The 24,448-nt window shown below is 45.5% G+C and overlaps 1 protein-coding gene across 6 annotated transcripts in view; it reads left to right on the forward strand.

The window, feature by feature from the left end:
• The window catches only part of NRXN3 (neurexin 3), a 1,346,778-nt gene that overhangs the window by 457,117 nt on the left and 865,213 nt on the right, over positions 1-24,448 (forward strand). For all 6 annotated transcript variants that reach the window (XM_073349326.2, XM_073349320.1, XM_073349317.1 and 3 more), the window contains one exon: positions 11,862-12,065. In XM_073349326.2, the coding sequence (XP_073205427.1) occupies positions 11,862-12,065 (204 nt within the window). The remainder of the gene's footprint in view (positions 1-11,861; positions 12,066-24,448) is intronic.

Genomic DNA, 24,448 nt, shown 5'->3' on the forward strand with positions numbered 1-24,448 from the left:
CCCGGCTTCCCGAGCTTTGGAACCTCCAGAAAAAATCCATGTAAGAACACAAGGGTTCTGTTGAGGAAGAAATGACACCAAAGGACCATATCCTCCTCCTCCTTCCTGGATGAGGCCATCATGCATCCCCTGCCATCTCTGGCAGATGACTTTTTTGCCTCTTCCAGCACCTGGTGAAGAGAGTGGTGGACACACTCCAAATACCACGAGAGGAAGTCCAGGACACCCACCATTGTCTCCTTGACATACTCCACTCCATCCTCTTCCTCAAAGATCCCCCTACCCATTAGCAAGAACCATCTGGCAGACGCCATTGTCGGTGGCACCTACCTACAAGCGGGCAGACAAAAAAGATTGTCCCAGCATGAAAGACTCCGTTCCTCTTCTCCCACCCTCCACCCAACTCTATTATGTTGCACGCTATTAATTCCCATGGCCATCAACACCAGTTGAGGTCCACTCACAAGGTAGCCTCTTCATTTCACATTAATCAATCGATTCACCTTCCAACCGTTTACCCCAAGCCTTACCAAGACAACAGAGAGGCTATACTACACACACTAGACTTCAGGAAAGCCCTAGCTTTTTACTTGGACAGGATGAAGGGTTTCAGGAAGTCCCCTAGGCTTTTCCAGTCCATTGCGGAAAAATCCAAGGGCTCAGCAATATCAGCCCAAAGACTCTCCCAAGTGGGTCTCAAACTACATTAGACAATGTTACCAAGTTTGCAGTATAACCCCTCCCAGATACTCTTCGTACACACTCCACAAGGTCAATCTCCTCATCCGTTGCCTTCTTCAAGAATGTCCCAATTTCAGAGATCTGTAGAGCAGCAACATGGATGTCAGTCCACACTCTCGCAGAACGTTATGTGATCACTAGGGACTCCGCCTCCTATGCTATCTACGGCTCCACGGTACTGTCATCTGTAACTGACCTGATTCCCAAGTCCCAGCTCTCCAGTGGGAATACTGCTCAGGAGTCACCTACAGTGGAACACCCATAGGGACACAACTTCAAGAAGAAGTTACTCATCTTGTGTAGTAACGATGGTTCTTCGAGATGTATGGGTGTTCCATAGTCCATCCTCCTCCCCTCTACTTCGAAATTCTTGTCAGTGACTCTGTGGCAGAGAAGGAACTGAGGTGGGTTAGCCCATGCACACTGACTAGCCTCATGGTGGGGCACAAGGGGAGGCAGCGTATGTGCAGGCCTAACGGACACTGTTACTGAAGTTCTCCGATCAGCAGCTCAGGGATGCAAGCACTCCTGCAGTGGAGTACCCAGAGGGGGACACATCTCGAAGAACCAATGTTACTGCACAAGATGAGTAACTTCTTCATCATGTGAGTGCACTTTTACTGCTTAGGTGGTGTTTGCTACCTGAGAAGTATTTAAATGTGCATCCCTTTTGGACAACTTATTACTGTTTATTTGCAGCTTGAAATGACTTTCCACTAGAAACTCTGCTGATTCAGGCAAACTGGTAGTGGTTTCGTGTAGTGGATGCATCGAAATGGGAAACAGATTGAAACCACTGAATTCATGTCACCTGTGGCTTAAACACAACTTTTCACAGAGTATGGACTCCTCTTCCTCGCCCCTCTTCCCCCACCCCCCAGCTTTCAGTATGCTCTCTCCAGGACAAGGAAGGGGACATAAACAGCGAGACAAGAGATTATAGTAGGGGAGGCAGCAAGAGGAGGCACAGGTGGAGGTGGAGAAGAAAAGAAAGCAGGAAAGAATGGAGAGAATAAGACAACAAGTGAGAGAGAATAAAGCAGCCCTTGAATGTTAGCTTTGTGTGACTGATTTCAAGAGTATGCCTATTACTGTCTTGCTAGGAGGTATCTGAAGGGCGCTGTGGAGGAACAGGGGAGAATTGTTCCTTTAGCTGCTAAGTGTAAAATTAAAGCTGGCAGGGCCCCAATGCAGAGGGCTGGGAAGCTAATCACTCCTAATAACATATTGACTTTCATAGATCCCTGGCCATATGTCAGCAGCTTTGCATCAGTGATGCCTGGTTTCTCTCTCTCTCTCTCTCTCTCTCCACTGCTAAGCTCACAGTAACATGGCTCCTGGCTTTGGGGTGGCTGATAAATGTAGCTTATCTTTTTGTCTTTGCAAATATGTCTCCCTAATCTGGCACCCCTGCTGGGCATAGTGAGCTCCCCCAGCCACTGCAATCAGAACTCCATCAGGGCATCCAGGATGTCTCTGCACACTGCTGTGTGTTGGCGTGAGCACCATATCTGGGCAGAAACTTGCAGTGAAAGGTGCTGGACTGAGATTCCCAGAGCCTGAAGCCCTCTGGTTATTTCCAGGACCGGGTCAGCATTGGGCAGATTTCCCCTATCTTCTGCTCATCAGTAATGCCTCTACTCTAACCATTAGAGACTCACTTTCAGGGTTGAGGGCATAGTTCAGTCTCCAGGGCCCATTCAATCCTTGACGTCACTGCTGAGCGTCCCAGAAGGGGGGACAAATTAGTGCCTCTTAAGAGGGGTTTTTGTGTGTGTGCTGTGGGTATCTGTCTTCTAGGATCTAGGTGTCATGACTAGGGCTTGGTGGTCCAACCTGGTGATTGGAGCAGGAGTCAAAAGTTAGGAGTCAGCAAACTGAGGCAAGGGTCAGAGTCTGAGACCAGGGACAGGGATCAGGAAAAAGGTAGGAAGGCTAGAACCAGGAACAGGTCAGGAGAGCAGGGCTCAGGAGTCGAGAAAGAAGGACTGAATGAAAGAAATGAATCCACCACTAAGATGGACTGAATTTGTAACTTGTATCCACTAAGTATTTGCCTTGGATTGCTGCTGCCTAGAGGGTCAAAGAAGCAATTGTTTGTTTCATATGGAAAGAGCTATTGGGACTGTGTGTGAGAGAGAGAATATGTGATTGAGTTCTTGGCAATACTAATGCTTGTGGTTGAGAAAGAGCTAAACACTCCTTTCTCTCCACTCACACCCCTACATGATACTTACTGGCATTGTTGCTGCCCAAGTTCCAGGCCAGCTGGCTCCCTGGCCTTCTCCCACATGCAGCTGAGAGCTGGACACCTGAGTGCTGCCTGCATGGTATGTGCAGGTATATTCCTTTTACAAAATGTTTCTAAATTTGGTGCAGTATTGACAGCCCTGAGGAATGAAGTGCTCAGGTATGGTGAGGTAATAGCTCTACAAGCTTCTCTCACAAATACAACTCCTGCCAATCTGCCTTAACCTTAACCTAGAGGGGCCACTCTTAGGAGTGAGATAGAGTCCAGTCTGCATGGACCATTCAGACCTTAATCATTACTGAGGGCCATATTTTATGTTGTGTTTGTGTAATGTGGCCACCTGACCACTAGGAGCTGTCTTGAGACCCATCCACTAATTTGACAAAGTCCACCAAGGTGCCAGTGGCTAGGCACAACTTTTGAGAACAAGGGATTGCTTTGGAATGTAAACTTGTAGCAGAGAGGTGAAAGGTCAGTAAGTCATCACCAGTCCGCTAATCCTTCCTTCCTTCCTTCCTTTCTGCGGGCTGCTCTCTGTGATGGGGGAAGAAGGGGTGTTTGCTAGGATTCATACACAGCCTGCATATCAGATTGCAGCAATCATTCTTTTTAATTCAGAAGTGCAGCCTATGGAGACTACAGGCTCCACAGTGCAATACACCATCTTCATCTGAGCAGCCAAGGCACTTGGATATAGATGTAACCCTTCTGCCAGGTGGAGCCAGCAGCAACCAAGGCTGGGTTCAGTATCTAGGGGTTCTTTTCCATCGATACAACACAAAACCGGCTTGAGCCCCCACCCAGTAACCTGGGAAAATGACACACCATCTCTGGGCACCTCTCAGAGGCAATACTTTCCCACTCACAAGCACCGAGTGTGAGTGTAGAAAAGAAACTTTTAATAAATGAGGGAAGTAACTGGGCATTAATTTGGGAAAACACTGCAACCAGGGTTCATAAACAAACCATGAGTAAAAGACCCACCCCCAAGTAAGTTGGAGAGTGTCCTTTTCCCCTCATGTTCTTAAGTCTAGCAACCCAAAAGTCTTTTACGTGCCTGACCCTTCTCTACACCCCACTCACAGTTGCTGTCCTTGGTCAGTGCAGACCCAGAGTTCAGAGGTGCATCTGCAGAGTTCACTTCCCACCCTACATGGAGGGAGCGGAGCTTACTCGCTCTGCTGCTTGAGCACTCGCTCACCACTCCTCTTTGCACGGCTCTGCTATGGCCCACTCCGCCAGCTGCCTGCTCACCACACCACTCCGCCAGCTGCCTGCTCACCATGCCTCTCTGCCAACCGCCCTGCTGGCCGCATGCTGCGCCTCTCCACCTCACCAGCCACTCATTCACCAGCTGACTGTCAGTCAACTAGTGCTGCCACCTGCCTCTCTTCTGTGACCTCTGTACATCAGTCTCTTAGTAATTTTCAGCTCTTTGGAGGCTGGGCAGAAACACAGCCCCATCTCAAGTAATTTCAGCTCTCAGTGATTTTTAGCTCTTAACAGGCAGGGCATAAATCCACTCTTACCATAGCATAGTTTCAGCTCTGATTGAGCACTTAAAATAACAAAGAGGCTTCTCATGAAGCCTATTTAGCTCTTTCTTTGAACAGTGGGGAGGAACAGGTTTAATGAGTCCAGGGAGGACCCTTTAGGGAGAGCCCACACCTCCTGGCTGGGACACCTGGTCCCACCCCTCTTACTTTCACAGGGCTCTAGCATTCAAGCCCCTGGCTTAACAAGGCTCTGTCAGTTGAGAGTGACCCCCTTATTTGGGACAGGTTAAGCACAGTCCTGCTTTCCTGTATTCCTACAATAATTACAACATTGGTAACAGTATTTCACTACCCTTGCATTCAGTACTAAGGTGATTTGTAACCCAACACTAGCCAAAGTTGATTACTTTGAGACTGCTCTATCTGCTGCATATCTAAGCAGGGCAGGAGCAAACTGTATTTACATAGGTTTCAGAGTAGCAGCCGTGTTAGTCTGTATTCGCAAAAACAAAAGGAGGACTAGTGGCACCTTAGAGACTAACCAATTTATTTGAGCATGAGCTTTCGTGAGCTACAGCTCACTTCATCGGCTGCATTTACATAAACACACCCAAAGTCTCTCCCCTCTCAGCTAGCTGTCAGGGAAGCATTTATTCAGATCCTGCTTACATAGATATAGCATTATACACTGAAACTTGTAGTGGTCACTGGTCACACCTCTGAGTTAAAGGCGAGGGTGGGCAGATATCATCTGGTAAAGATTAACGGGATGTATTTATGCCATTGGCCACTCTTCAAACTCATACGTTTTAACTGGGGGACTTTGTCAAGTGGCCATTCTGTACTCATGTGATGTTTACAGAGCTAACACTAACCCTAGCGAATGTTGGATGACTGTGTCATAAGCACATCCTGAGGATCCCTATGGGACTCTAGCACTCAATCCAAGCGCAAGTCTACTGAGTTATTTTAATTTTTAATGAAAGGTGGTCTGGTGAATGAGCCTGGATTGACAGCCCTGAAAGCCCCCCCCCCCTCTCTCCTCAGAATAGGAATGGCATGGGCAGTTGCAGGGTAAACTTCTCCCCTTGCACATATCTCATCTCTAGTTTGCTTCAGCCCTGGCCTGGAGGAGAGGGAGGGGTGTTTTGTATGCTGAGAGGTGATTTCCTACTTTTGTTGGCCCACCCGTTATCAATTCTTAATGCTTTAAATATTAGAGGTGAGCTACAGCCACCACACTTGAATCAGAGTTTGGGACTGAAGTTAGACCCCTTCCGCAACCCCTATCTTCAAAATCCATTTGCCTTTAGGTTCTGGTTCAGCCTATGATACAGAAATCCTCATCATGAAATTCAGGTGTGGGGTTAGGCCTAGTTTTTTGTACTGTCTCCAGCAATTCTGGGAGCTGTTCTGGTCCCTCTCTAATAGATGTAATAATTTAAAAAATAATTAAAATCTCGACTTCTTTGTTTTACCTGTAGTGCTAGGGGTGCAGGCAATCTGTAGAACAGGGAGTGGAGGAGCTGAATTATGCAGGCAGACCCTCTGCAGGAAAGGGGCTTCTCTCTGGATCTCTGCTCTTCCTAGCGTTACTGTTGCTTCTCCGCTTTTTCTTTGAGCTCTGGAAGAAGACAAAGTAGTAGCTTATAACAGGTGCAAAATGGCTTCTGCATATCTAATAAATAGCACTGTGAATAGGGAGGGAACAGATTTGCAGCTCTTGTTAGATACACTCCAAATGCTTAATTTGTGCCAGGGCTGAGCCCAAGCGCCTCTGGGCTTGCTGAATCAGTTATGAATGTAAAAACAATTGCTTGAGCCCTGGCACCTCTTTCATTACAAATTAAGTACTGTGCACCCCCCGAACCCAACTCCCCACAGGCACTAGTGCAAACAACTGTTTTATGCAGGGCACATCTGAGCTGAAGGCCTCAAAAGGCCATTTCATGCTTGACTGCACTTTCTAATACAATCCACAGTGAGGCGGGTGGGGGAGAGAGAGAGTGAGTGTGTGTGTGTGTACACACATAGCCTGTGAATATATGTATAATATACAGTACATTTGGTTCCAGCTTACAGCTGCAGGTGGCAAATTAGGGATGCAGAAGTGAAGGGGAAAGTGATTGACTGGATTTTGATAAGCGAAGCCCAGCTCCCCAATCTGAAAAAGGTGCTTCCATTTTCCTCTGTGTCCCCTAGCCAAGAGCAGATGTATTTCTCTGGGTGATGTATGTCACTAATGGCTGGCACGCAGAGGGTGTATGGCTGTGCAGGTGGGGGCAGGTGTCATGTGGCCTGGTGTATGAGAGTGGGTGGGAAGTGCAGATGAGGAGAATGGTTAGTTATTTGTATGTTACTTGGATGTTACTTGGTGATCCCATTATTGCTTTGATGTGGAGAGAATTTAATGGTGCTAACAAAAGTCAGAGAATCTGGTGTATTAGTCTCTCCATGCCATACCAGTAGTATGATCTGCTAGTGAACCCACAAACAAGTACTGATTCCCCACCATGCTTCCCAACCATCCACATGCCCACTCTTCACCATATCTGCTCCACCCACATACTTTTATATCTACTGCACTTACTCCACCCCATTCACACACCCATTTCTACATTACAGCTGTCTCCCGGCCACAAATCCAGCCATGTGCCATCTCCTGCAACTGGGCACATGTGCACATACACCTTCTTCCTCTCACGCATACATCCACTGTCTCCTATAGCTACATACCTGCTCGCCTTCCACACTTACCCTCTCACCCCCTTCCCCAACTTGGAGAGAAACTGACGTTAGCTCTAGTTCCCACCAACAGCAGGGTCTGGATTCTGTTAACAAAAAAAGAATAGTTCCATTATAAGAGTGACTTCATAGATTGAACTTGAAAGAGACAGCAAGGGAGTGAGGGAAAGATAAATTGAGAGCATCTTCAGGGCAGTGGAACAGAATCCTTAAACAATGAAAGGGCTGCAATAGCCACTACAAATCCCACCCATTTCTGATTGGAATACAAGAGAGCATACTATCAGGGAAACATAGCTGTTTGGTCCAGGGCTTTGAGCAGCTCTTGGATAGCTGTGGGCAGGAAGGAGTGCATATTGCTTCTTCCCAAAAATGGTGTAGCCTGCATATTTTGGAGCTGGAGAGGCAATAAGGACTGGCTCTTTCAGGCTTATCACGCCTGTGTCTAAAAATTTAGCTCATGTAAGGACCCAGAAGTTCTGCTGGGAACTACCAGGGAAAGCGATGAAATTAAAAGAGAGAACATAGTCTCTGAATATCCTGGAAGAACTGCCTCAGTGAGATCCCATAAGCTTGTGGAATAGTTGCCCCAAAGTGGTGGAAGTCCCATCACTGGGAACAAAAAAATGTGTATTAGAGAGCAATCGTGTCTTGATCCCAGCGAGGAGGACTGGGTAGGCCCTATGCAATGCTTTTCAGGATTACTCAAAATGTCTAGGGTGAATCACTGCCACCTGCGTACAGTCAGAGGGAGCCCACTACGGGAAACTTCCTCATCCACTGGTTGCTGTCCACACAGACACTTGCTCCACAGACTTCTCTCTTTCCCTCTGCAGGATAGCAGTTTACACACCCCACTTGTTACATTTGAATACCCAGTTCCCTATCTTCAGGACACCCGCAGTATACACTGATCCACTGGCTCAGTGGAAACAGTGCCACAGTTCACTGGTTTCACCTCTGTTCAGCGCTCTCCTTAGCATATGGCACTGAGGCAGGATTGTAGTGAAACCAAATTGAAGTTTATTTAAAAGAGCTTGAGATAAAGATTCAAAAATAAAAGCAAGTATAAGGGTTTGGAAACATAAGGTCACAGATAAAGGAAAAGCATAAAGGCAATATATAGCCCCTACTTATTAACAAGTTCCTTTCCTGTCTGATAAGGTGTTTCTCACTCAATGGTTTGTTTTTACAGCACTTGTCCAGTTCTGAAAACTGGGATCTATCTTTCATGAGACACCCCTGTGTCAGAATCCCTCCTCTGTAATGGATGTCTCCTTGTCCACTTTCTCCTTCCCTTAGACTGTTAGAGATTATTGTCCTTTGACCCAGCGGGCCCCTAGTGAGAGACTTTTATTTGGGTTCTTTTGTCTTTGTAAATGCTGAAACCAGCGTCTGGCCCAGACTGTACATGCAAACTAGCACAGCGCACAGATGTCCCTTTCCTCATGTTGCTTAGGTCAGCTCTCAGACATTCCTCCCACCCACCCCCCACAGGAATAGGTTTTGCTCCCAACTGATTTGGAACATTATAGCCTACATGTTACATAACTCTAAAATCGTTTCCCTTAGAAACATTTTGCAGAACCCATGACGATTAGCTAGTTCTTAGCTTTTGGCAGAGACCACACATGACCCCTTTTGGTGAAAGAGTAAGATGGTTGGACACAGAGGTAATACTCATGCCCGGGCCTGCCTGTGTCACACCATAGGAAGTCTTTTCAAACTCTGGATTCTCTTACATGATTCTGTGATTAATATCTCACATGTAGTGATTGCTATAACTCAGTGTTATCTCCAAGGAAAAGGGGACACTAATTCATGTATTGTGTTTATGGAATTTATAAAATTTACTAATCCAGGGACCCCTTATGCATATTCAGGGACTGAAACAATAATTATAAATCTGTACAGGTGGCCAGAGTTTTAGCATGAGACTTCAATTCCACCCCTTTAGAGATGTACATCAGTCTCCTCAGGCAAAAAAATTGTGGAAATAGAGAATATTAAGTACTTATTTTTATAGCTCCTTTCCTCCCCTCACACCCCTATTTTCTGTAACGTCCTTGAAGAAGATAGAAAAATGTAATTTCTTTCCTGACTCTGATTTTCCTTTTCCGTTTTCCTGGTGTTCTTCCTACCTCTATCCCAGGGGTCTCAAACACGTGGCCCGCATGCAGCCCCAGGGTTATTTTCCACGGCCCGCCAGCTCCCCACGGCCTCCCAGCCTTTACCTAGAGCGGCTCTGGCCGGCCCGGCGCACACCGGGAAGGCACAGGGGTCTGTGTATTGCCCTGGCTGCTCCTCCAGGTACCTCCCCCGAAGCTACTATTGGCCGCGGTTCCCCGTTCCCAGCCAATGGGAGCTGCCGGAGGCGGTGCCTGGAGGCACGCCCAGGGCAACACACAGAACCCTGTGCGCGCCCCCCCCCCAGGTGCCAGCCGCTTCCTGGAGCAGCGCAGGGGCAGGGCAGGCAGGCGGGGAGCCTGCCCTGCCCCTGGTGCGCGCCGGGCCGGAGCCTGCCCAACGATCCCTTGCTGCACCCTGACCCCCTGCCCTGAGCCCCCTGCCGCACCCCACAGTCCTCCTGCACCCCGACCCCCTGACCTGAGCCTCCTGCCGCACCCTGCAGCCCTCCTGCACCCCCTGGGGGCAGGGAGGGGGTGGAGTTGGGGTGGGAATTTCGGGGAAGGGGTTGGAATGGGGGCTGGGAAGAGGTGGGGCAGGGGCAGGGCCTCATGGAAGGGGTGGAGTGGGGTCAGTTGGGGGGGTTTCGTGATGTGGCCCTCAGGCCAATGTAGTAGTCCTCATGTGGCCCTCGTGATCATTTAAGTTTGAGACCCCTGCTCTATCCTATGCCATTTCCTGTGTTTCTAGTGATACTTAAACCTGACATGGGTCTTGGTTTGTTTCTTTCCTTGTTTTGCATCACATAACCATTGATCATATCAGCATGTCTCCAGGAACGTTAGCCAACTTGTACCAGTAAGGGAAAAAATAATAGAGAAAGAGAAGTCAGAGATAGAAAACCTGTACCGTGCCAGTACATATTTGTCCCCTCCAATGTCCCCTCCATTAAAACAAATGAGTTTTACACACATCCCAAGGAGAGAACAGACTCATAAGCTCATAGGATCACATGCAAAATAGAGGCAGAGAAGAGCTGATAGTCCATCCCTGGCTAATATTTCCTGTAGTCTATTCTGCAGGGCTTTACCCAACCTAGTTTTTAGTATCCCCAAGCAATCAGAGTTCAACCACTTTTCTTGGAAGACTGTTCCACACACTAACTTACCCTAAGGTAAATTTTTCCTGCTATCTAGCCTCAATTTTTCCTTTGCTCAGCTTCACCCTTTTCTAGTTATACTTCCTTGATCTATTCTAAACAATACCTCTCCCTCTCAGGATTTTTGTAGGTCCTAGATGAAAGATAACACGCGTGGGTTTTTTTCTTAATTTCTAACAATGTTTTTTTTTTTAAAAAAAGTGAGGCTTGACATATTTTCTGTGTGTTTCTTGTCCTTGTAAAATTCCTGGTACCCATTTTTGGGCCACAAACATCCCTCTGGATGATAGTCAGCTAGACCTTTAGGCTGACTGGCAGCTCACTGAACAGCTGTGTTGATTGTGACAATTGGGCTATTTCAGAATGTTTTGTCCTCTGGGTAATGGAGCTTCTGCAAGGTTGAAGGAGCCATTGCCCGTCATCCCTGGTTGAGAAAGGGCTTGTGCCAGCCTGTATACAATTTGTGAATGTATGTGATTGCTGAAGTGATACCATCTCAGGCTGTAACGTTTTTCTAAATGCTGGGCCTGTCCTGTGTGTGGGCAGGATATCTTCAAGCAGGCTGATGACCAGCTGTTCATTTTAAAGACATAAAGGAAGGCCGTATGAAAATTACTGGGCAAAGCTTATATTTAAGAAATATCACTATATGGGTTTAAAAATTGTACAGTTGTATCACAGTCTGTGAGTCCTTGCAAAATTGTTGCTTGGAAAATAGTCTCTATCTGACCAATTGCCTTACCAAATAAGTGGCATTCCTTAAAATATTTGATCTGTGATCTCCAAAGTAAAACCACGTGCTGCAGGAAGAGGTTTTGGTGAATCAATAGGGACGGTCTAAACTAGTGACCCTGGACAGTGCTAGGGCAAGCTGGGCTGCCAGAGAAGAAGCTGTCTTTTAGAAGATAATAAAATTAAGGTCCTGGCAACAAGTGTTCATTAAAGATCTCATTGCCCTTTTCACAAGAGGAGGTGCTATCCTGGGAGTCCTGGGAAATTCTAGTGTGGACAACTGTATTCTGCTTCCTTACATTGTAATTTTAACTGGATACAATATCTTCTGCTTCCTGCTCTAACCTGTTGTGTAATATTGCTGGGTGAGGCCACTGTTGGGTGAGGCCACTGCGTTTATACCCCAGAAGTGGCTACATTTCAGTGGTGGGTGAAGTGATTGCTATATAAACAGATATATATAATATATATATCTAAGATAAATATATTCTTTTTGCGAATACAGACTAACACGGCTGTTACTCTGAAACCTATATAAACAGTGTGTAAGTGACCATAGAAGCATTACGTAGCTCTCGTGGTTAGTCATTGTTTCTTTTCTTCTCTGCAGAGGCTTCCATCCTGAGCTACGATGGCAGCATGTACATGAAGATCATCATGCCCATGGTCATGCACACAGAGGCAGAAGATGTGTCTTTCCGCTTCATGTCCCAGCGTGCCTATGGGCTCTTAATGGCCACCACTTCACGGGATTCTGCCGACACCCTTCGCCTGGAGCTAGATGGAGGGCGTGTCAAACTCATGGTCAATTTAGGTATCCTACAGAGATTCCCCCTTCCACTTTTAGTTTGGGCTTGTGATTAGTGTTTTCTTTATCATTTTTCTTTTTTTCTGTTGGTTTGATCGGATATGATTGATTTCTAAAGTAGCTGCTGAGACCCTTTTAATGATATTATCTGTGGAGAGAGAAATTCTCTCTGACAGTTTCTGCATGGACATTTGATGTCAACTCTTGGTCATGGATAGTGGTGGTTTTCAAGTCTTTATGTTTAAGTTTCCTTTCTTGTTCTGGAACTGGTTAGCTTTGTGTAAAACATGCTACTTGGTCCATCTTTTGATCAATCATATACTCATTAATTCAGCCTCTTTTCCACCACTCAAAACAGTCAGAGCAGGTCATGGGAGGGAAGCCAAACAGACATGGAGGGAAGGGGTAGGTGCTGTGAATCCCAGGCTCTCAAGAGACTAGTCTTGGTTTAATGGTTTGAATGCTGAACCTTCCCAGGACCCAAACCCTTTAAAAAATACTGTCATGTTCTGAAGTAATGGCCCCCCATGCTCAAGTAACTCTAATGTAGGTTGTAGCCTTTAAGACTCTTACTATTGAATGGCTTAGTATGTTTTTTTAAACTCAAAGGCATCAATAATAACCCCTTTGGGTGCTCCCCCTATCTTTATGTTTTGTGTAAGGTGGGTCAATATACCAGTCCAAAAAATGGTCAATTGATCAGTCAAATTATGTCAAAATGATCAAATATTTTAAAGCACTCATAAATATTAGAACCATGAGAACAATAACAAAAAAGAGTAAGACTTTATGATTTTGATAGTGTATGCCTTAGATACTTATTCCTAATTACAAAAAATTACTTAACTGAGTTATTTTAACTCTGAAAAATGTGAAACACAATTACATGAAGTTTTCTAAAAATGCAAGAATAGCAACCTGATGCAATCAAAAAGGTAGGCTGCCACCTGCATCAGGACATTCTTGCTGCAATATTTGACCATAGTCAAATAGGCGTTCAAAGTTGACCAAACAACTGACATTGTTTGAGTCAGTTGACCAGTTTGCCAAGCGTACTTCTGCTCCTCAAAGTTATTCATTCTCAGACAGAACCTGAGTGGGAACAAATTTGATAATAAAAATGATGGTTGTGGGGGAGTTTCCTTCATAACAAACACAGACTCTCTTATTAACCTGAGCTGAGTAACTGGGGTCTGTAGATCAACAAAACGATCCACTCTCTAATTATTTAGGGATATTTGGTTGAGGATGTGTCCAGCCCCCCCCCCCATTCTCTCATCATTGTAGGCCAGCAGTGTGGATGGTCCCCTGATTTTTGACTTTCCATGTCTGAAAATTTTGAAGAGACAAAGTGCCTGGGGGGGGGGAGGAAGGGATAAGAGAGATTGGGTAGGTTTGGTTGTTTGGTATTTTTGGAGTTGAACATAAACACAAAGTCAAATACTCTTCTCACTTATACTGCTGCTATCTGCTTGACTACATGTGGTTGCATCAGTATAACTGAGAGGAGAATCTGAGCTAGAACTGCAGAGCCGTGATACTTATTGGAAATGGTAAGCCTCCCCTAATATTTAGGGTATCTAACAGGAACTAAGTGTATGCTCCATGATGAGCTTGGGCTAGCTTTTGAAATTCCAAGCCCCATTGTGACATCTCCTCCTAAATACTATGAGCTATCAATCGGAAACTCACTCCTGAGTCCTGGCTGGGCCATAATGTGAAGAAGAGACATGGCAATGACTTTGCACAGTGCAGTGACAGTGTCGCACATCGGATTATATATTGATGTGATTCGGTCATTGAATCATGTCACAGCTAGACATAGGTGGTATTATCTAGATCATGCCGCACCAGACCCAAATGAGCTGTAACTTGAATGATGCTTCTAGGGACTGCTCCACCTTGGTCCTCATCTGGACTTTCAGCTGTTGGAGGTCAACAAGGAACAATGTAACATGTTGCCCTGCAGTGATGCCTCTAGGGCTGATCCAGGAGGGGGCATTAACTGGTTTCCAAAAGAACTGCTTCTAGCCTCCTTTGGCTCTGGAAGGGAAAGTCAACCCTTTCTTTTACTGTTGGGTTTGGAGGATGAAAAGGGGATGATGTGTTAGAACAAGCCCTATCTTTAAAAATGAGAAATGAAAATAGTCGCCATCCCATGAGGATCTGGAAGCTTTAAGTGTTCCCTTAGATGGAAAAATACTGCACTGTTACATAGCTTCCGTTGCCTGGAATTTACATGCTGTACTCAGCTGAACTAGAGTAGTGTAAAGCATCATTGAGTGTTCAGCCAGCATGGCAGCAGAGGCAGTACTAAATTGCACTGGTCCATGGGGAAATAGATCATCTCCAGCCGCCACAATGACTTCTCAAGTGGCATCCATCTCTGCCTGTATCAGTTCTAAGTGAAGTGGAGAATTCCTTATGCCTACCATGTCCCCTTTGGGGATCAGTTCCAAAGAATTATTGTTCTGTAGTCCAACATATAAAGAGAATCTTTCAAACAACTCCAGCATGTGTGTGGATTAGTGTGTTTGCAGCTGCTTGTTTTTCCCATCCAACATTATTTGTCCTAATAATCTAGCACCCTGAGAATTTCTGTCCCTTCTCGCGGTCCCTTTTCTGAAACTTTCTGATAATTAGAGAGTGAAAAAGTTTGTCTTTCTGAGAATCAAAGTTCTGTGAGGCCAAATCTCATATTTTAAGAGGGAGAGCGTGTTATGTTGTTAGAGCAGGGGTTAGGAATCTGGGACACCTGGGTTCTATTCTGAATTTTGCCACGGTCTCACTGTAATCCTGAGCAAGTCCCTTTACCTTCCAGTGCTTCACTTTATCCCTCTGCTAAAGGTGCTAAAGCTACTTTACCTCATAGGGAAGCAGTGAGGCTTCAATAGTGGATGCTTGCAAAGCACTTGGAGATCCTCTCACACAAGACACTTCGGCATGTAAAGTGTTGTCCTTACTGAGCTCTACCCCCTTTTTCTGCTGAGCAGGGTGCCACCTGATAGGTATTGAGACACCGTCAACTTCCATGGAAGTCAGTGAGGGAAGAGGGCACTCCGGTACTGGCAAGGCAGGAAACATTTTCTGCCCATTTAACCTCCCCTTCCTCACTTTAAAGGGTTCTACTTTATATCATAGTGGCTTTCCCTTTCACGAGGAGAGCAGAAAACGTTTTCTTCCAATGCCTGCCAATAGTGCTTGTTTCATCAGCTGTGGTAAATTGTTACAGACCTTCTGGGGACCATTAGACCACCTGGGCCAGATGCTAAACATCTGGCTTTTAATGCCCTACCACCTAAAGAATATGACTAAAAATGCTTTCTGAGCATTTTACCAGAGTTTTGACCAAGAACTTCATATTACAATATATACTACCTACTGTCCTTGCTAAGGGACTGGTACATGGGGAAACCCTGGTGAACCAAAACTCTGTTACTGAAGGTCAGTTATGCTGGAGACACAGTGACTGAATCATTATTTTTGCTGAACTCCCAAGCTTCGCAGACATGGAGCTTTGACCCTGCAGAGCTGTGAATGTCTGTACTCCAAAAAAATGACCAATGCTGCAGCTAGGGAGAGCCTGTGGAGCTCTGCTCCCCCAGTGATTTGAGCCACAGAACCATAATTTCCATGATTTGGAATGCTGAACCAAGTTATCCCTAGGTGTCTGAACCCCCCCCCCCCCCCGAGTTGCAAAGGTTTCCCACAAGACCTTAAATCAGGACTTCTCTGTTTTCCAAAGGGCTTAGATTATGTTGTTATTGAAGGAAGAGATCAAATCTCAGACCTTGGGGAGTGGGGGGAAGCTTTGCAGTGCCAAAAAGCCCAGCCATCACCTCCCAGTTGTTTAGTTGGAGTTCTTGTCAACTATTTGAGGAGACAGGTTACATCCAAGTGAAATCCAAGACCTTCTGACTCAACACTGCCAAAATGCGCTTTTCAGGGACAGAAAGCCGCCAACTCCAAATAAGGGGGAGCTCAGATCTGACCAGTCATACGTCCAAATCCACAAATGGGCTAGTAAGCGCCAGATCTGTATCAGCACAGACTGTTTTGAGTGGTGTATTATCTAGTTGTGCTTTTTTTCTAAGTTATTTAAAGCTATTACTAAGAACTGTCCTTTTTTTCCTCATTCAATTCCATTTGGGTTCTGTTATGGTTTGAGTATTTTTTTTGTGCTGTTGTTTTTCCCCCCTGAGTATTTGAGTTGTAAAGCTTCTCACACCCCATCAGCCATGGTAAATCAAAAGATGGTATTCAACCCTTCAAAGGCCTGAAGCCTGCGGCCCGCACAGCAAACAGCCCTGAGAACAGAGTGTACAGAGCAGCCTGCAGGGGCTGGCATATCCCCCTCACCACTGCAGCATTCATTGCTTAAAAACTAAACCAGGAATGCTTACTCCAATGCAGACTTGGGTGGGAGGGGGAAGGAAAGAGCCTTGACTATTAATTCTGTTCATTTAAAGGGGATGAGGAGCTGTTTCAGACCATCCCAGCCAGGGACCTGGGGCAGTGTGTTCTTTGTGTTAGCACATTTCACAACATATTGAATGTTTGCTGTGTGAAGGTTAGAACCCAAATGTGGTGGATCTCACAACTGAGTTGAGAGAGAGAAAGAGAGAGAGAGAGAGAGAAATACAGTGAGGGGTGCCCTGGAATAGCCCTTGCTACTTCAAAGACATGCTGAGTGTGAGACAAATGGCATACCAGCTGGGAACAGCAACTTTCTTCCTCTGCCCTCCTCTTGGTTGGCTTCTGCTGCCCTTGAGCTATGTTTGAGAGCATTTAGCTTCTGTCTTCTCCTCTCCCATGCACTCCCTCAAGATACTGGTGACTGGAATAAAGCCCCTACTGCAGCATAGCACATACGAAGCTCCTCTGACTCATGACTTCTTCCTATCCTGAGCTGAGCTTCGGCCTTGAGGGGAGCAGTGATGTCTTGGGCTTTCCAAACCAGTAATTTCTGCTTTGCCCCGAGAGGTGTTTGGCTCAGTGGCTGTGGGTCAGAGTCCTCCAGCACTGCTGAGGCCGTATGCTCCCTTCCAGAGAGAATGACTTGTCCCTCATACGCGTCACTCTCTGTTACAAATGTGTGCGTATCACGCACAAAGCACATGCATGCACAGAACACCACAGGCACCCACTCTCGTTGACACTGCTTTACACACACAGTACACACAACATCTTTTCATACATTTCATTTACACATAATTTTGCACTCAGTTTCCACATGCCCTGCAGAAAACAGTCTTGTACCCTACCCAGCCAGACACAGCTGCTGCACTTTGACACTGCCCTCCCCCCCCACCAGCTCCTCAGACTCTGCCACTAATGAGGCACTTTTTCATTCACACCCAACATATGCACAACACATCTTGGCTTGTTAGGTTCCTTGTTTTGTTTTACTATATCCAGCAGAAATGATCCAGAGTAAGCAGCAGTCACCAGGCCCCCATTAATTTGTCCTGTGCTTCCCCTTTCCCATCCAACACTGCTGGGATCCTGTGGCCTGCACTTCCAGAGCTAGGTCTGAACCTTATTGAAGGAAGTAACATGCCCCCCACCCCCCAATCACATGCAGATGTTCCCTTTCACTGATTCTGAAGAAAGATCCTATGCCTTAGCAATGCTCTGCAAGCTAAGTATCTGTGCTGATGAGCACCCTGTCCCCTAGTGAGAGACTGAGACAGCTCACCTTTGCCCCCCTACTGCCCAGTGTGGGGAAATCACAGCCCCGGTTCTGCGCTGAAATGCCACATTCCTTTTTTTTTTTTTTTTTTATCACTGACCCTCTCACAATTCCTGTTACAGGAATTATTATGACAATAGGTAGGGACTGGGGGTAGGATGGCCCTATAATTGCTCACCCTGTCCATTCTCAGAAGAGTCCTTAGTGAGAAGTTTGCATTTCCAAATCTACTTTCCAGTCTTGCTCATGATTTCTTTGCCCCCACCCCCAGCACACTCCAGTGCCTCCCCATCCCTGACAAATGTGGGGATTCTTAGAATTTCCCTGCTCCTCAAAAGGACTGATACACACCTCACAAAGACAGATGCTGAGAAACACAGGCAGGCATAGTTTCCAGAAGATCCTGACTGTTGCACACCACCCATACATGACTGAAGAAGGGACCACCCGAAGCAGCAAATCTTTCAATGAGTGTGTAGATGGAGGACTCCAGGGTGACGGGGCAGATATACACAACAACTGTGTCCTGCAGATAAACAGGGCCATGAGAGCCCTGGTGTAATTCCAGAAACTGCAGTGCAATGACTCCAGGGATGAATTCAGCATCTACCATTTAAATAAGTTATTTCTGGCTGTTAGAGCCCTTCATTCACGCTGCTCTGTTTCCTGTCCTTGCTTCCTTTCCACAACTTCTGCACACCACACTCTGTCTATGCACACTTGTGTTTCCCTTAAATTACATACCAATGCTACCTTTAACTTTAGCCCATTGCGCTGGAGCCATTAACCTGTGTGCAGAGGAACCCCTCTACCTGTGCCCAGGTAACATGCTCCTGAAAATCCAGTGCTAGGAGATCCTACCGACTGAGCTGTTGGTGAGGAGCTCCTGATTTACAGTAGGAATAAATGAAGGGAGGTCTCTGGACTAGGTCTTCCCTGGCTCTTCCCAGTCCCCCACCCATAGACATGGCGCTTTGGCGTTGCCCCCTACCCTCCAGACATCTCATTCATAGACTAAACCTAACAGTTGCTAACTAGATCTACAGCTACTCTGGTCATGTTCACCTTTAAAATTCAAAGGAACAGAAAACCCCTTTGAGTCAGGAATTCAGCCAGAGTGAAATAAAGCAAATCCCATTAGTTTCAGAGTAATCAACCCAATTACAGTGTTGAGAATCCTCAGCGAGGATTACCGAAAGCCTTACTGCACCAATACGAACGTGGGGAATCCCAGGAGGTTTCTTTAATTACTGCCAAGCTCCTCAGCTGATCTTGCTTTGGCTACATGGATCTGTGCCTTAATACGTACCTTCTACTCCACAACAACCTGGAAGTGCATTGGTTTCATAATGTTGCTCTGATTTAAAGAGCCATTTTCATCCTTTTGAAGCTTGGTATAATGGGGAGAAAATAGTTTTACTCACTGATGGCTTAATCCTCTCTGCTACGCTAGGCTAAGGCCAAAATTGGTGCCCTGGGGCAGGAAAATAAAGACTTGATCCTAAGGTTTTGCAGTAGCCATTAGGTGCCTCTGTTTTTTGCTGCCCAACTTGAAACAGTTTGGGCCTGATTTTGAGAGGTACTGAGCAACTTCAGTTTCAGTAGGTCACATGTCACTGGTATCATGGGGTGATAAAATCCAGTCCTGGGTGAATCTTAAACGTCTCAGAGGGTTGGTTCAAATAAACAGATGGTTCACGAGATCTTCAGCAGATTCGGAATCCCTCCAATGTGAACACTTCCCATGGAAGATCTCCACTAGGGCAGCCATTGGTATTGGAGGACAGTGCCCTGGCTGGTTTTCATTTTTGGGTGGGAACTGGAGGAGGGATCAGTCAGTGTTCTCATGTTCTCAGAGCCTGGAAATCTAGCCTCCCACAAAATCCAGGTCATTTTAGCAGATCACTAAATGGCGTGGTCTCTCATTGTACATTAAAAAACCTACCAGACAAAACAAGGAGTGTATTTGTGTCTCTCTTGAAGCACTGATCCTCCACCCCCATACAGCAGCTCACTCTGAAAAAAATACTTTGGTACATGTGGAACCATTCAAAACCCCTACATAAAGAAGCAAGAATTCTCCAGGCAAATCAATCATATTTGCCACTGACTTTTTAGTTTCCCAGCTTGATTATTGTTGTTCAGAACCCTGCCATATTTCTCCATACTGATCGTTTGTGACTTTGTCCCCAGTAAACCCCTGTACTGATCTAGCCATACCACTTGTTCTTGGTCTAGCTCAGTCTACTATTCAGTCACACAATCTCTCTCTCTCTCTCTCTCTCTGGTCAGAGAGGAAAAGACAGCTGGTTTCTTATATATTTTAGAGGGCTTCCCTCACCCCTCCCATAAGGGATATAGCTACCACTGTATGGTGATCGTACCAATTGCTCCAGGGCTGTTTGCTCCCACTTTTCTGTTGCGGTTGACGACACATGACAAACCTAATCGCACAAAACCAACCCCAGATTTTCTCAAGAGAAGTTCTGCTTGAGAACAGACTCTCTCTGGCATTGCTGCTTCTGATTGGTATGTCCCTAATCACTTCCACCCCTTCTTTATTTATAGAAACTGATTCTTTTCCTTCACCCCCCTCCTTTTTATTTTTTAAAGTTGCAGTTTATTTCTGCTACTGAAAGAATTGTCCTTATTACACCCTTTGGAGTAAAAGCATTTCACCCTGATATGCAGCTGAATTAGCTCTCCTCCCACTCTGTGTTCTTTCTAGTCTCTCTCACTTTCTGTATATCTTCTGCTGCTGGGCCATATCCCCATGATACAGAGGAACAGCTGGGCAAGGCTGTGGTTACAGAGGCTCTCCTCCAGGATATCCGGTCAGGATGGCCAGAACTCAGAAACTATGATCCTTAACCTGGGATTTAGGAGAGAAGGCCAGGGAGGTCAAAGACGCCTGGTACTGTGGTGATGCATTAACTCCATGCTCACGCTGGGGTGCTCACGTTGGGGCACTCCAGTGGGGGATGTTCACAACCCCAAGGATCAAACCAGGCACCCTAAATGCAAGAGCCTCCCCAGGGGCCTCATCCTGAGAAGGGCTGAGAACTTGCTGTTTCTAGTAAGTTAAGTGGAAGCAGGAGGTGCTCAGAAGGTCTCTGGTTCAGGCCATCAAACAGCACTTGTTTTCTCTGTGGAGGCTCCTCAGTTACTGTTAATTAGAGCGAACAAACAGAATTCTGTATCCCTTTGTTTCTTTTTCTTTCCTCCTTTCCTTCCGATGCTCCTTTTCTCCCTCCCCCCTGTGTGGAACCCCCGAGTGAAGCAGGCAGGGCTGTCAAAGATTCTGAGGTCTGCCACTTCACTGCCTGTTACATCTTCTGCCTGAATGCTACAGGTGTCTCATTCAGTACTAACATTCAGGCAGCAAGACGAGACTGGGCTCCACGGAGCTGGCCGAGCTGGGTATCTTTGAACCAAAAAAAGAAAAAAAAATCCCTCCCCCAACCAATCAAAAAATAACCCCAACCTCCCAAAAAGTAGCTGAAATCTGGGCTGGGTGTTCGTGCGGTTAGCCGTTTGCAAGTGGCCATTTTATGATAGGACACAACTGCGGGGGGGGGTATATTAACCCTTTCCTCACTTGAATGGACAGTGGCAAATGCACCTGTGCACATTTTTTCAAAGCAATCTGGGCTAACACTAAGGGGAGTGAGAGAGGGTCTGTCCTGGGGAGAGGTGGAAAGGGTTAAATATTGCACCAACCAACGTTGAAAGACTGATTTTACAGGTATACTGTGTTGGACAGGTGGTATATTTATGCAATAACTATGAATTAATTCAAAAGAAACCAAGTGTAAAGGTTGCCTTTAAACTTCAAGCTTCTTAGAGAAATTGCAGAGGGTTTCAAAAAATAGAAAGGACATTGGGGTATGACTTGCATTTTGAGGAAGATTATTTTTTGTGCCTTAATTACTTGACAATTTTTTTTCCTTTTAATTAATATCAGTTCATGGTCTGAAGCAGTAGATAATCTTAGTTGCATAGGTTTCCTTAAAAAGAAAAGAACTTTCTGTGTCGATATGTGGATATATATGTATATAGGTATATCTCTCTATACGGATGTGTGTATATATATATATATGTGTGTGTGTGTGTATGTATATATATATATGCATATGTATCTGATATTTCAATAGAATATACTATACATATACACCCATGCCTGAGCTTGTACAGACTGTATATAAATATAAAATGGCCACATCTCTTTGCGTGTGTCTGTCCCCGGAAGGGTGGACTGATTGTTTTTGGATGTCTGCAGCTGTTACCTTGAAGGATGCAATTTCATCTTTCATTTATTTTTCCCCATCTAGACTGTATCAGGATAAACTGTAACGCCAGTAAGTTTTCCCTCAAGTTTCATTTTTTTCTCTATATATTAAAAAAAGAAATTAACTTTATTTCCTTTGCTAGTTTATAAGCTGTTTTTCTTTTTCTTTCTTTTTTTTATCTTTCTTATTCATTTTTTAAATACAAAAATCAAAGATGGGGTGGGATCTGGGGCTGGGGGAGGAGGGAAAGAATCGTGGTGATTGTATGCAAATGTATTATGTGAGGTTTCTCCCAGGAGGAGATGAACTGTTGTTTCAGTGCTTTTGCAGAAAAGCTCCCAATCCCTGACATTGGGATGAGATGAAAATGTGTTTCAGTAGTAACCTGTTGTCTTTTGGGAAATGCCTTTAGAGATATTTAGAGAACACATAAAGGTAACAACAGGTACTGTATACACTTCTCCACTACCTGAAAAACACTCCTATAGTAAAACGTGTCCAGGACAGAGTGGTGGCTGCTTAATCTGATAGTTCTTCAATACCATTTTTAAGGGGGCTGGCAGGCTTTTTTTGTGTGCGGAGGGGAAGAAAAGAAGCCCTTGGCATTTGGGGTAGCATCTCAGACTCTTATATGAGAATCACCTGCAGGTCACCTCACCAGCTAGGCTTCTGTGACAAATTCCATCTGAGGGACTAACTCTGGGTCCCTTTCAGTCTGTGTGAGACAGAAGGAGGCTTAGGAATGCCATGCAGAGTAATCATTAAAGACCACATCCCAGCCAGAAACTCTGTAGTGCAGCAGAGAGAGCCTCTTCTGCCATATTTCAAAAATCATGAGTTTAGAACTTGTTGAAATAAGTATGGGCCTCAGGCCACAAAACGTGGGTCTGGATTTTGGAACCAATCAGCCCCCAAAGTTAGGGGCGGCTGGACCCAAGTGTGTTTGTTTTTTTTAAGGCTTATCTCTAATTAAAACAAAATTCTTTTCTGAACTGGTGGCCCTTCTGTGCTGTGCTCCATGCAGGGGCCTTTATAGAAGGCTGAACAAGTTGGTCTGGAGGTACCAGAAGACAAGAAGGCAAAACTGGCTTGGTGGGTTTTCTAAACCCTGTTGCCTTTATCCTTTGAGCTATATAGTCTGTCCCATCTGAGCTAGTGGGAGGCCAGGAAAGGAGCAAGTTATGTCAGGTCACTTCATTCAGGCTGAGTTTTCTAACAGCCCCAGGAGCTGCCCCAGGAGGGACAGCCTCAGACTCTGCTCTCTGGAGCAAACAAGTAGTTTGCAGCCAGCATTGAAACAACAGCCAGCAGCAGCAATGGCAGATTCTCGCTGGGAATGATTCCCTTTGCTACTCTCCCTTCAGTTTGGGACTCTCTGTGCAGGTGCAGTGATGGAAACCATACAATATTTGGTTCGCATATGGTATTGGCCCAAACCAAGGAGAGGTGTGCAGATGTAGCAGGGGATGATATACACCTGAACAGATGGCACACCTGTTTCCCCTCCTGGACACTGGCAGCTGCCTCACATGTCAGTCTGCAATGGAGCAGGAGTACACAGAGATGTGTGCAGGATGTGGGCTGGCTAGTATCCTATGCAGTGCCAGGCGGAACTGGCTGGCTCCATGGATCTGAAAGCAGGAGGAACATGGAGCCTTTGTCTGAATTTCCTTTTGAGCTTTTAGGTTAGTTTGAATATTGTATTCAAGGGGTGCAAAACAAGGCTAGGAAAAATATTCCCTGAATCCCTGCAAAATGAGATTGCCAGTTTCTGTCCAGCACTACTGAGGACATTTGCATAGAAATGGGATCTTTTGTTTCCTAAGACTTCCCATGCTCCTTGCTGCTTATTCCTCCATCCATCCAGGAACTTGTACCATGCTCATTAGTGTGTCCTCTGAGCACTGATCTCAGAGGTAGCATCTGATGTACTCCCCAGCCCCACCCCTATTTGAGAACAGTTGGTTCCTGCAGTGTCACCCAGAAAGGGCTCTGTCTTCAGGTGTGGAATCAGCAGCAGCAGGAGGAAACAAAGATTCTGTTTTCATGCAAATGAATGTCCTTCAGTAATAATAAAAAAGAAAAAGGAAAGAAAGAAAAAAAGACAGACAAAAGAAATCAGACAAGCAGTTTGTGTCAGTTTCCCCACCAGTGTCAGCATCTCTCTAAATCATTTTGCTTTCATGAATTTTTAATAGTCTAGACTTTTGCATATTTAAATATGTTCTTCTGGCAAAGATGTTATTTATTTTTAAAACAACTTGGATTTTCCTAATTTAGTTTTTATGATTTTTTGCTTGGTTTTTCTTTTTCTTTCTTTCTTTTTTTTCCCCTCCAAACCTTTGCTGCACTGCCGGCCTGGTGGAATGACTCAGGCTGTCTGTCCATCCCAATTACTGGAAGGGAAT

This window comes from Lepidochelys kempii, chromosome 6 (genome assembly GCF_965140285.1).
Source record: "Lepidochelys kempii isolate rLepKem1 chromosome 6, rLepKem1.hap1, whole genome shotgun sequence".
NCBI classification, from domain to species: Eukaryota; Metazoa; Chordata; order Testudines; family Cheloniidae; genus Lepidochelys; species Lepidochelys kempii.